This window comes from Saccostrea echinata, unplaced genomic scaffold, assembly GCF_033153115.1.
Source record: "Saccostrea echinata isolate AGI-Se365-2 ecotype Australia unplaced genomic scaffold, CSIRO_AGI_Sech_v1 ptg000064l, whole genome shotgun sequence".
NCBI classification, from domain to species: domain Eukaryota; kingdom Metazoa; phylum Mollusca; class Bivalvia; order Ostreida; family Ostreidae; genus Saccostrea; species Saccostrea echinata.
Window position 1 is genome coordinate 3,780,238 of NW_026889813.1, and position 14,328 is coordinate 3,794,565.

At 33.1% G+C, this 14,328-nt stretch overlaps 2 protein-coding genes across 3 annotated transcripts; one reads left to right on the forward strand and one right to left on the reverse strand.

The window, feature by feature from the left end:
* The first annotated feature begins 1,145 nt into the window (after window positions 1-1,145).
* Window positions 1,146-3,736, forward strand: LOC133175856 (uncharacterized). 2 transcript variants are annotated; one of them, XR_009719333.1, is made up of 3 exons: window positions 1,146-1,268; window positions 2,399-2,517; window positions 3,313-3,736. XR_009719333.1 is itself a non-coding variant. In XM_061310984.1 (2 exons), the coding sequence occupies exons 1-2, from the start codon at window positions 2,403-2,405 to the stop codon at window positions 3,516-3,518; spliced, it is 321 nt and encodes a 106-aa protein (XP_061166968.1). In that variant the 5' UTR covers window positions 2,395-2,402; the 3' UTR covers window positions 3,519-3,736. The 2 variants fall into 2 exon arrangements, 1 of the variants encoding a protein (XP_061166968.1); XM_061310984.1 differs by lacking the exon at window positions 1,146-1,268 and having other exon boundaries at window positions 2,395-2,517.
* A 2,338-nt stretch (window positions 3,737-6,074) lies between these two features.
* Window positions 6,075-7,099, reverse strand: LOC133175874 (uncharacterized). Its single transcript, XM_061311015.1, has one exon. The coding sequence runs from the start codon at window positions 7,089-7,091 to the stop codon at window positions 6,147-6,149; it is 945 nt and encodes a 314-aa protein (XP_061166999.1). The 5' UTR covers window positions 7,092-7,099; the 3' UTR covers window positions 6,075-6,146.
* Between the last annotated feature and the right edge of the window lie 7,229 nt (window positions 7,100-14,328).

Sequence of the window (14,328 nt, forward strand, 5' to 3'; positions counted from 1 at the left end):
AAAACAAAATGAAACATTTTTTGCTAATGCAAATTGATAAATACATGTGTGTAGGGCCTTTTATAGGTATATAATTTGAAGATTTGAATTATATGACCATGAAAAGGGTGAATGTCAATGCCAATGTCAATGCACACCCCTACCCCCAAAAATTGTGAAGCCCCCTTCCAGACACACACACACACACACCCTTACACACACACACACGGAGGAAGTAATAGAACTTGTTCCTCATATCCATCCAACCCTCTTTTCGTGAAAGAAGGTTATACATGTACATGTAATACTGTAGTAATATATGAAAATTCAAAATGAGTTCTTATAGTTTAAACAGAGCCGAGTGAGCTAGTTAAAAAAACACCGACCCGAAATACATTTGTATGATTTTTAAACTATGAGGAGGGAGTTTATCAAAAAAGTTTGTCCGAGCATTTTTTTTTCTACAGCTCCCCCCCCCCCCTTCAAAAACAGAGAGAAAAAAGAAAAAATGAAAATACTTTCTGTTGTAAAGCGTTTCTGGTTTCGTGTATTTCATAAAGAAACACTTCAAAGTCGAGATAAACAATGTATTTAGATTATTTTTCTTTGACACATACAATGTATGCACCATCTATCACACAAGTGTTAAATTATGTGTTAAATTCTATTCCCCTTTAAAAGGAGTCTTGCGTACTTTTATAAAAGATAATTAAATAAGATATTAAATCAATTGTCTGCTAATTAAATTGCCCAGACGATACTCATTTCGTTGTCAGTTTAAGATATTTAATTCCTTCATTGATAAAACGAATAGTAATCTCAAGACTCAATACACATTTTAAAATAGCCAAAGATAAAAGACTACTGTCGTCGAGAGCGCTCAGGCTTTAAACAAGATATTGATTCAAAAGGTGTTTTAACGTTTTGATATAATGCAGTGTGTACTGCAGACTGTTCAATACAATGTCTTTTACTGGGGACCAATATCGAGGTCACAGATTAAGGGGATCTCAAAAGTTTATTTGATAACACAACTCAATATTCTTAAACAGAAAGTCATAATATTAAAAAGATTTTTCGTATATTACTTTTAATCTCTTTCAACTTTGTATCGAATTAGATAAATTATAATAGATAAAATTGAAGTCGAACCAATATCGATATCCGGATTACCCCTAGCAACATTGAATGGTGGAGTGTTGGGTCGATCTGGCTCGGTAAACGTTCTGTTTACACCTGAGATTAAAACGATCAGTCTTTTAATACACCGTAACTCGAGATTGTAACAGGTAAGTTACGATGAGTTTTTATTATTATTATTTACTGAATTTATACACCTCTGTAAACAACAGTTCCATAATCTATTGCATAATTGGAAACCCATTATGCTATATGTTCGGTCTCCGTTGTAGTTTCGGTCTGAAATTAAGCTGATTAATTGCAAGTTAATGGTGACCATTGGAGTTTCCGCCGATAGAGCATTTTGATAATTAGAATGTATAAGGCATGTTCCATTTCTATTTTCTTTATGAAAATTCATTGCGTTAACACACGAATTTTACTTTTAAATTAATCATTTACCTTATGAACATATAATATACATCGAAAGTTACTCCGAAGGCTGATCAGATCAAGGATTAGCGATATAAAATTATCTCTTTTTTTGTCTGCCCAGCAGTATGGTAGAAGAATGGATTTTCTCGGTCACATCCCTTGCACTGGAAAAAAAAACTTTTTTGTTTAGATGTGGTTATATTTTAAAAACCAACGAAATCTAATGATCATAGAAACTCCCTAACACACCTCACCCCTTCTGCTTCAGGTAATCATCTCAGATAAGTGCTTTGCTCCAAGACCACACAAAAAGATGTCCTAGAGTTAATTGAACTAGAATTGCGTGTTTTATATATTTGTGTTCAGAGATGCCGTGACACAAGCATGACTTCTTTAAACTCATTGCTAAGTTACTGGAACGACAGATGAAAGAATTCGATTTATTGATGACCGATACATTCAGATAAAAATATGCACGGGTTGCAAACCTATATGGTAAAACAGTCATTGTCATAAGATTGGTATTTTTTAATTTTCATGGAAGGTAATCGCATTTTGTATTTCACAATGTCAGAGGATAAAAATGTGAATTTAAAGCCCTAGAATATATATTTTTTAAAATGAAAAATTGACTTTATTTTAGTCTTACATCCTGTAAATTTTGAACCTACCTCCATCTAGTAAATTCATAACATACAATAAGATAAGATAAGATTTATTAAATGATACATTTCAACTATACATTATATCACTGTGCTAATTTCATGGCTATAGGAATATATACAACATAAATACACACTGTAGCAGAATTTTACTGCACAAGATCAAGCAAATAAAAGCCATACTTTACAATCAACTATTGCAGCAATATGGCCGACCGACCCCAGTCTCACCACAGCAGCAGTACGCACGTGTCAGCAGCTGAGTCGGTAGTCCCCCCTCATCAGCAATGGTCGGCTTACAGAGGACCAGTTCTGTTCACCGGTATGGAAATTCTGTCCAAGCGAAAAGCGAGAACTACGTGTAGTTGTATTGTTAATTAGATGTATAAATGTATCTTGGTCAATTTCTTCAGGTTAAACGAATTAAATGTGCTTCTAAAAAGCATAAAATTATTATTCAAAAAAAAAAAAAAAAAAAAAAAAAAAAAAAAAAAAAAATCGGGATTGGGATGGGGGAAGAGATAATGAAGTGTTAACTGCTTTTTGTTAAGAATTATAAGAAATGTCTTTCACAGTAAACTAAAAACTGTAAGGTTTTGAAACATTCTTTCCGAAATTGTAGCATTTACGATGCTATTAATGGGGAAGAATACATGTAATAGAAAAAAGATACATGTATTACATGTAATCTTATGTCATTAATGAATGGTTTACTGTATCTTAAAAGTCAGACAAAAAGTGTGGTTCCTTTTTTTATGTCAAGAAATTTGGAAGCCCCCCCCCCCCCCAAATTGCTTCCAATTGGCATGAAAGGGATACTGAAATGGTAGCAGAAACAACAATCCAGTATTATACCTATATAGTGTTTACCCTGACCTTGTTGTAGGGAGAGGGCTCAATCCCATTCACTTTGTTGGTGAATAAATTATGTACAAATAAAAAATTCATATACATGTATATATATATAATTATATATATATATATATATATATATATATATATATATATATATATATATATATATATATATATAGGAACAACAGCATTTAGATTACATATGATTAACGCAGATATTTTAAGAGACCATCTAAATAAATGATTATCTCATTGTTTCAAGGTCCTAGTGGTTTAACTGACCAAAGAGTGAATACCAGGGCTGATTTCCAAATGGTTGGGAACGGGGACCGATCACCGGAAGTGACCAGTCAGATGGGATACCTAAGCAGGCCTCCACCAGGGACGAAATTCCCAAAGGCGAAAAACGGTCAAATCGGTGAAATAGGGTGGCCGGTAGACACATTCAAGATAGTGAAGGGGATCTAAAAAAAGAATGCGTCAATAAGCATTGTATATAATATCAGAATATCATATTATAACCGATCTACATACTTACACGTGCTAGTGATATTGACTTGATGCCATTTCAGTATTATTTTACCTTTATCTGTTTTATTCTACCGCTTCAGTATTAGATTGTTAGCCTATATAATCATTGTCACGAAAGAAGTTGAAATTCTTTTGTATAAAATCGTTCAGTTTTATATCTTGTGGTTTTGATGTCTGAGATTTCTAATTCAGTTCAATGGTTTTCATTGTATATAGGTGTTGAATTTGATTCTTAAGGTATGGAAATGCAAGCCATCCATCACCTGGACAAATTATCAAGGTCATTGTCAGATCTCAAAGATCCGGGTTATACCTCTTAGACACGAACAGCCAGGGAGAGTAATTTGTTATTTATCTAGATAATTCTATTGCTTAGCGAAATTCTTACTTGGCAGTGGTTGAAATCCGACTCTATCGAAAATCACGACACGAAATCTTGCAGACCAAATCTGAAATTCTAGAAGGGGATGTTCGCACCGAATTTAGCTTTATCTATAGAGACGTGCCATTTTTGTTGTAGATTACTCATAATTTGGAATAAGTTATGTAACGAGCTTGTTAAAACGTGTTCACAACGAATATTTCAGAAAAAGAGGTCTAGATCTGGTTCTTCCACGATTTTGTAATATGCATGCATTCCACTGATAAAAAAAATCAATTTATGGAATACACATCATCTTCTGTGATGAAAGAACGCATGCCAAAAGGTGAAATTTTTTATTGTCATGATTAGTTTTGATTCCAGTGCGTGTTTGGTCAATACATTGTACCTCTACCAACTATATGTACAAACAAACATGAATGGAAAACCTCTTTGCCTCGTTGAATTTTGCCCGTGTTTGTAGTATTTATTTTGAACAATCATGAATTGATTTCAATTTGATTTTGATAAAAAGCATGTATAATTGCATGTTTAATGTTTAGGCCGTGGATATCGGCCTGGGTAGCTCAGTAGGTAGGTGCTACCTCACTAGTGACCCAGGGGTCCCGGGTTCGATTCCCGGTCCAGCCATACATTTTTCTCCTTTTCTGTTACACAAGAAAGAATTGACTATAAGGAAAAGCTGGTGTTTTAAAGTTGGTTGAGCAAAAATTTATTTCAGAATCTGTTACGTTGAAAAGATTGTCCTTAGAGACAACATTTTCCAGATTTTATCCGAAAAATCGCTTATCTAAGTTTTTGGAGATAGCTACAATTTTTCTTTGTTTTCTCTGTAACAGTGCCTGATTTGTCCATACTTGGTAACAATATACTCAATATATTTCCTTTTGGTTCAAAATGTTTTGTTATTCAGATCATAATCATACTTTGAATTTTTAATCTATACTATACAATTATTGACTCTTTTAATGGTGAATATGGTTGATATTTACCAGAAAAAATACTAGTGTTGACCACACCATTTCCATTAACGAATTCTGTCGCAGAGGATTAAAAATGCCCGTATTATGTTACTTTAACTTATGCGTTTTCCTTTCGTAGTAAAGACATCATTTTCCCTCGAAATGTTTGAAGAATAATTCGGCGATAGTTTTTCCTGCTCAGATATACACATGTACAGCTGGCTTCAGTCGTTGCAATCATTATGAGGTACCTGTAAGAGAAATGCAGTTTCCAGTAATTAATCGTATGCAGTTATGCCTGTTGCCGAAATTCCACATATTTTTTTTTTCATATGAATCAATTTTAACATGCATATTGCTTCAGCACACAAAGAGAATATTACTAGAAACCCACCAAATTTACAGATTTAATACACGTGCTTTACTATAGTATATGAAAAAAAAATCTTGTGGATTGACTGCCTGCACTCAGTGTTTTTCAAAATTAAAGCATAATATAATCTGCATTTAAAAACTTCAACAAACTTGAGGAATTTAGGAAACCTGTCGAATTTGTGATCAATATGTAATAATGTGCTTTCTTGTGGTCTAAGAAACAAAGTGATTTTAATAGTGGTTTTATACCAAGCAATATTTAAGGTTCTTACAGTAATTATACACCATGCTCCTTTGTTTTAATCCGTTTTTTTTTTTTCGTTATTTAAATCTTGAAGGTCTAACATCCCCCCAAAATAAGATGTTGAAGACATTTACTGACGTTCTCAGGCAGAATGCGTTTTGCCGAAATGTTGCCTCGCGGTCTCAGACAAACTGTCCAAGGAAATGCACAGTACCCTTAAACCCAGTTAAATGTACATATATAACGATAAATAATGTCAAATTTGATCTTAATCGTGCCTTGGCCCTTTAATATGAAAACTCTTCTCATAGCTATAAATCTTCATTGATCTAGGTCCCAGGCCATTTTATATTCCAGCATACACAGCAGAAAACAATGCAATAGATATTCCATACTTTATTTGTATGTGGATACAAAATAAATAGATGTGTAATATGTTACTTTGAAAGAATTAACATACGATACACATTCTATAACAGAGTATTATCTGGTAGGAGGTTTTCAGCTTAAAATTAAATAACATTAGATAATTGTTTAACGATGTATTTACAAAAAATATTTACAAAACAGTCAGTCTGCGAAAAACTATACAAAGAATTTATTTACACAAGTCTCTCCTCATATTTCATATTCTCCAGTTGCCGTATTGCTCGCCTGTGCTTGTTGAGCATCGCGCGGCGCTGTCTTCGAATTTGCCAAGATTTGAGCTGAACGCTGTTGTTTCTGCATAGAGTCAAAGTAGACACTGATTTGGTTAACTGTTGTTTCACAAAGCTTTCGTCTTCAGTATTGTCATCAAAGTGAACGGATCTACATTTTTCATCCCGATTTCTTCTTGTAGTAGCTTCTTTCTGAGCTAGTCTATTTGCAATTTCTTTCGAATCTCTCGGAATGTCATTTTCGTTCTTTTTGCTGTTAGATTTGGAATACTTCAAATCATTGTTTTCATCGTCACTGAAAACCTGACTGTCCCGTGATCTCTTTTTGACAAATTGACGGCGTTTAATCATAATTTCCCTAGATTTGCTGTGAATGCTTGATTTCCTAACCAAACTCAAAACCGAATCAGAACTTGCGTTCATTGAATCATACCCAAAATCTGTATTGGATGATTCGTCTGCTTCTTCCGATACTGATAGAAACTCACGTGATGACGTATAATCAACGTAACAGGACACTGGTCGTCTGCTACTTCTCACTGAATCTCGAAATGACAAGGAAATAGCTGAATCGGCAGTGGACAAATAAAGCGCAGAATTCTTAAAGTCATCTTCAGGGTCGATTGAAAGGTTCAAAGACGTCCTCTTCCAGTTTTCTTTGCACTTTGTCAGTTTAGAGCTTCTAGATTTGAGATACAGCTTAGCGTCCAGCAAATTATCTTCCGATTTACTGGATACGAACGTGTTTCTGTGGGGGACAGGCATGTTGGACAGGTCAGTGAGGGACAGACATGAGACTTCTGCCACTCCAAGGTCGCGGACATCGTACTGAGATCGGCGCCATTTCTTCTTCTTTAGCACAGAAATAATTGCAGCTCCAATCGACATCCTGCTGACAATCTGAAATAAGAATGATTTTTTTTAATTATCACAATTAAATGTAAAAAAAAAAAAGAAATATTTACAAAATTAAATGAATGTCGTTGTCAATTGCCGTTATTCAATTTTTCTCCCCTTACCTACACAACGTATTTTCAGATTTTGCCTTATCCTTTTTTGAGTTTTGAACTTCTGAACGCCTTTGTATTTATAAACAATCTGAAACGTGGACTTTCCACAGCAGCCTTTTTATACTGGTTTTGCCTAAAAATCGGCAGATGCGCAGTGGTGGAGATTAGCTAGTCCAAATTAGCGCGCTCCAATTTTATTTACAAATCGGCCAACCTTTCACACTGACTGACCTGCTGGGGCATCCCATCTTACAACTGTCACCCGTCAATGACTCACTCCCAGGTAGAACTTCTCGGGTATACCTGTATTTTAAAGAGGAGATCGGCGTGGCCCAATGTTGACTCAGCCCCTATCTTTGTTGCGTCTCTCTGCGGTTTATATTATCTTATTACCTGCAATCTACAGGGACCCTAAGTTTGTTCAAACACGGTGGTCAGGAAATACGCCGTCTGATCCTCCCTCTCCCCCCGGGTTATGACGTAAACGCGGTCATAATATTATTTGAACAGGCTTCCCGTTTTCCACAAGTAGTTATGGTAATTTTCTGTTTGTATACAAAATTGACCGCATTTCGACTTATAGTGTATGTGAGAAAAGGATTTTACAGATATATTAAGCCACAAAACGTTTTAAATAAATGGACCATTTCATTCTGTTTTAAGTACATTTTGCATCCGTTGAACCTAAAATGTTTTATTGACACATTTTACAAAATAAGTTTTTTATGCACTCTCAGGAGTGTCAGAAATGATGTCAAATGAGCGTGCATATGTATATCGGTATTAAAGACGTTTCAAACATTTTTTTAAATGTTTTATATGAGTTTCTTTTTCGTTTTTATTTACTTATTAAATCAAACAAAATTTGCAAATGTTAAATAAAATGAGGAAATGATGCAGCTACAGTTTATCTTTTAAATTCCTAACTGAACAAGTACAAGTACTTTTTTTGCAGAAATTATTGTTTATACCAACTGAGAACATTTCCAACATAATACAGGTGTCGCGTACTTTTATTTGGTATGACACCTTGTTATTAATTTTATAATCTCTGTAAAATTTACGAGTTTCTCCAATTTCTGTGATATTAATTTCACGGGTTACGATGGGAATCTTAAGACTTGTTACATAAGAGCCGCTCAATTCTTGGCCGCACAAATAGCTGAAATAGTTTCTAAGCATATTAATTGCGAATGTGCAAAAGTGGCCTGACTTCACATATCGACATTGTATATTACTTTTAAATCTTACTCTTTTTGAAATATAGCACCAAGTCCAATTTGATGACATTTTTGCTGATAATGAAATTACATATTAATTGGAAATGCGCAGAAGTGATTTCCAGATCTATTTTGAATTCTCTAAATATGAAGTGTGACGCTGAGTACATTCTTGAAATACTGTTTAATACTTTTTCTATTTTAGGTAGCCACCTATATTTGTATAATTTATGAAGTATGGGTTTTAGATGTTGGAATCTGGAGAAGACGTTCAAAAAAGTACAAGTCCTGATTCTGATATTCATATTCTACCAAAAAAAGTTTAATTCATGGAATCAAAATGGTCATTTCCCTCTCTTCATTATTTATCTGAGATTTGTGTATGTTAAGTTTATAGTTTTTTTTTCTAGCAGTGTACCAGAAAAAGATTCCCGTTATTTTATAATGTTATCATAGCGACACCAAGAATGACTCGATTTCCTGTCTTGACTTTAAAAAATCTTTCGAACAATGCTAGAAATTTCTGACCCGTTTAATATTCAGTATTTAAAAAGAAACAGGAAAACCCTAGAACGGATGAGTGTACAATAGAACCATACACTGTAAAATTTCATCTCTAATCTAATCATTATCACCAATGAATCACAACTTGAGATTTGATACGTCAATGTGAATTATCTTAAAAACTCGTTTCTAAATAGTGTGCTTATATTTGATATACGATGTACATACAAACCTCTAATTATATATACATTGTACCTGCACAAATATGTAAACTTCCGTACAGATCTTAAAATAGAAGATTTAAATGTGAACTTTCTTGATTCACATAGCCTTCTTAACACGACACACGTCATGAGAACCTTGCATAAAATAGATTGAAACCCCACGATTACAAGAAATGTTTTTTTTTTCCTAAACAGAAATACGAACATATTAATATTTTAACAGCCTTCGTATTGTTTGGGATGCTAACATAGACGAATGTATCAGTCACCAAATGGCCAACATTTGTCGAATAAGTTGAATATCTAGAAGACATTCCAGAGATTTAAAGAATTTAATACGGTTAGTACAAGCAATTCAAAGAATGCATATATAACAAGTGAATTTACATTGTTTCGATGCGTAAAGTTTGGATGACAAAAACTTGCACAGAGTTTTCAATTAAGAAAGCTTTCCTGCACCATAATTATGACATGCCATTTCAAAATATTCGTAAATTTTTCTAAGCAAAAAACAAGTATATATTTGGGTATGGAAATCTTTATTGTAAACCCGACTTGTGTATTCTCCACCCCCACCCCCCTCCCACCCCCATCTAAGTGCGAGGACATAAAAGGATCAGCGACCACAGGTACAAAAGTTCGATAATTGTCCATTACAATAGATTGGTTTCTTTTTATGTCTATCAGTTACAGTGTAGTTTATCACATTTCTCGTTCTAGAATCTCATCGTATTCAATAACCCTACATCTAAATAAATAATGTCACAATATTACAGAGTCGTTTAATATTCAGTACATAGAAATAATTTAAAGAAGAGTTATTGTGTAAACTTTGTGTTTTGTTTCAATTTTATTTCTGTAAAGCATGTACAGTACGGAGTACCCAACTTTTTTTTATATATCAAAGTACTTTTATACCCCTTTACCACACAACAATACGTCGTAAGCTGAAAGAAAAACTTATAGGGGTGCTATCTATACCCAAATACAGGTTTGGAAAGTATCAGCGTTAACATTTTGAACATACTTCAACAACTCTCAAGGTACTGGTCTAACAACATAAAGTATTATGTTAATTTTTAACAGGTGGTTTGATTTTTTATAAATGATTTGTACGCAGAAAAAAATATCCTAAGGAGAAGATACATAATGTCGTAGACAACATTTTTAAATTAAAATGAATTTAAAAAAAAAAAATCAAAATGAAGGAAGTGAACTTAAAAGACAAACAGTTTGGTGGCATCATCCATATTTAAAATCGTAATTCAAAGCGTTTGTTATAGGGTTATAGGGTAAATTGTAAGAAAACTACGAAACTTTTAACTTTTACAATGAAAAACATTGCACATTCTAAAAGTCTGAAGAATTTTCAATTTAATACGGATAGGACAAGCAATATTTAACAAATGCACATTTAACAGACAAATTTACATTGTCTCGATACAAAACAGTTTAAATGAAAAAAACCACCTTTCACGGAATTTTCAAAAAAAAAAAAAAAAAAAAAAAAAAACTTCTCTGCATCATGTTTATGGGAAGATATGGATATTCCATATCAAAATAAATTCGTATATTTTAGTGTGCTAAAACCAAGCAAACTTCGTTGTAGGAGTATGTTGCATTTGGAAAATCCCAATCCTGTGCCACCATTTGTGTATTTTGTGCCACCATTAAGAGTGCGAGGCCATAAAGCCTTTGCTGACCACAGACACAAAAGTTCAATACCTGTCCGTTACAATAGATTCATTTCTTTTTATGTCATTTAATTTATTGCTTTTCTGTCCTTGAATCTTATCGTACTCGATAACCCTATCAGATAACGGACAAATTTAAATAAATAACTGTATAATTATTATGCAGTATTGTTTAATCTCATTCAGCACAAAGAAATAACCCGAAGAAAGATTGTTATATTAACTTTAATATTTAATTTCTAATTCCTTTTTAAGTATGTAATTTAAGGAGTATACAAAATTTTATTCACTTCCAAATACACGTGTACATTCTAATCCTTCCCTAGCTGTCTCTATAACAGACAAAATAGTTCTATCTAACCGTAGTTAGATTTTGAAAGGTTTCCGAAGGTTAAATATTTTTTAAGAATAATCCATGTAAAAATAGGGTTAATGCAGAGAAAGAAAAAAGAAGGAAACCAACAGTTCTTTTTTGTTTTATTTACATGATTTCAAAATGTATATTTAGATATATTTATTCAATTTGCTTTTTCTATCGTGTTGATTGCAAGAAATTCTTGAAATTAAACAAATTTACAGTGTATTTTATTGCACTAGATGTTTCTGCTTCAACCCTACATGTATTTTTGCAAAGAAGAATGGATAAATATGATCCATTTCCATTGTAATAATATTCTCTGCGAGTTGTTTGAGACAAAGTGTATATTCCTGGGTAGTGAATTTCACATACTTGATGGACGTCCGTCCTAATTATAAATTAAATTAAAAACACCAAATCAGTAAAGATTTTTCACTGATTCATAATTTTATTGATATCTTTAATTTGCGTCATGAGTTTGAAAGGCTTACATTGCAGAGCATAATACTAGATCCTAACCAGACCATTTTCAAATCACATAGATCTATGGGAAGCCATATAGGGGACTCCCAGGGTCAGGGTCTATATAATTTATAGTTTTAACCCTGACCACCCATGATTTCGACCCTGGCCTAGCCATGTTTGATTATATAGACCCTGACCCTGGGGGTCCCCTATGGCTTTCCATAGTATTGACTTAAAGACAAACAACATACAATTACAACGTCCTTGCACGTACCTTACAATACCCATTTTCACTGAGAGATGATGAGCCTTAAAAATATCTTTAAGGTACCAAATCTAAATATATATCATATTCATCATATTGCTACCTTAAATTTGTAATTTTTAGATTCAGTATTATGAATTAATATAGCTTATCAGAATTTCATGAAACATTAAAGTTAAACATGATAACATTTTGAATTCGTTTTGCATTGAAAATACGATAGCTACCATGGTCGTTGTCTGCGTTGTATAAAAGTTTTTTTTTACTGCAATATCAACTACAAATTCTTCACAAAGATATAAAAAATACTATAAGTGACTTACATTTATACAGTGGCGCCGCGGTAATCCGGACGCCAATAATCCGGACGCTTCACCTTCCGGACGATATTTTCTGGGAACCGATTTTTTCCACGTTATTCTGTCTCATTAATCCGGAAATTCGCGTTCCGGATCCGGACGGTCAATTTCTACTACAAAACATAAAATTTCATTGAAAAATGACTCGTTTATCCGGACGGTAATTTTTCGAGGAACAACTTTTCACACCTTTCTTACAGTAGTGATAATTATTGTAAAAACATTGTCCGTGGAGTCAGTTTGAAGGCGGTTACCTATGACCTCTAAACAATAGCGTCTATAATTAGCGTGTGTTTACCTCAGATAAAACACACGTCTTTTATATCATAAAGGCCGAAGAATTTAGCTTATACTGTGCATTAATTAAATATAAATCCGTTCAGAATACAATAAATTGCTAACGGTTTATAAATTTATGAGAATTTTGGAGAGTTGTAAATAATTTTTTTACTGAATAATAAATCACGAGATTTCGTTGTAGTATTGAGTTGCGTAAGTTTATCAAAATACGATTTTCCAATTCTCAAAACGCACATCATTTGAAACGTTTTTTTTTTTTTTTCCTTTCCATAAGACAATTTATTATGATACATTATTTCTATTTAATGCGCTAAGAAATACGTAACTGGCGTTAGTTATAAATGCCGATCACTTTTTTTCAAGGTATATAACTTAGAGTTTTTAGAAAAAGTATTGATAATCCTAAACATGGCTTATGTTTACGTTGAATATTTGCAATACGTACACTGATTACAGTGTTTAGTTACTTATTTCCCTATGTAGTGAATATACGCGGTTAGTCATTTGAACATTCTCAATGGTGATAATGAACAGTTCTACTTAATATGAGCTTGAATAAATAAAAAAAAAATGTGCCGAAATAAAACAGTAGCAGATCAAAATTTGGTCAGCCCATGTAACTACACGTCAAATAGAAGGCGAGTAAAGTTTCTTGTGTTAGAAAAGGAAGTTTTTTTAAAAATATTAATTATTGCTTTTAAAACTATAAAAATAAAATCAATAAGTCAAGGTAAAATAAAGGTGTTTTCTTTGCCTTCACATTTGATACCACTATGTTCATATGTACATGCTTTGAGAGGGTGATTCACTTATCCGGACGATTCATTTATCCGGACGATTTCGTTGGGGACGGAGGCGTCCGGATTAACGAGGCGCCACTGTACATGTATGAAATAAATGAGTGATAGGTCTAATGCTTTATAAGCAACATCTATGTAGATAGGAGATGTATAGTGTAATAATAACTGAAAATTACCACTTATGCTTTCAAAAAATCAAAAAAGCATATCTAGCAGGTAAATATACATAGTCTCCTTATACAAGCTGTTAGGATGACAAACGTCTTTTTATAGATTAATGTAGGGTGTAAGGCTTCGTAGTAGAATTAAAGATGTTACATTTGGGAAAAACCCACTTGTGTATTCAATGCCCCCCTATCAACAGTGCGAGGCAATAAAAAGTTTTCTGACCACAGACACAAAAGTACGATACCTGTCCATTACAAAAGATTCGTTTCTTTTTATGTCATTTAATGTATTGCTTTTCTGTCCTTGTATACCATCGTGTACTTGATAGCCTTACGTTGACATAAATAACTGTGTAATTATTATACAGTGTTGTTTAATCTCATTCAGCGAATAAAGATTTGTTAACTTTAATTTTAAAGTACTAAGTAGTATACGGAGTACACATTTTGACTTCAAAGTAATGAGTTATCCTTTCCCAGGACAGTGCCTCATTATAAGGAAAACATGAACTTACAGTACTTTATTTCACACACATGTAAATGGTATTTTGGTTTTGCTATATTATTCGAACAAAGAAAAAACAAAAAACAAAAATCATGTATGAATTAATTTATAATAAAGTTTAAAGTAGAAAACTTCTTTACTAAATAAGAATAAATAGGAATGTAAAAGAGGCGGGGTTAATTAGAAAATGTTAAGTCACGATCGAAGTTAAAAATACTACAGATGTTGTTCTGATCGTATTTCCATCTGTAATT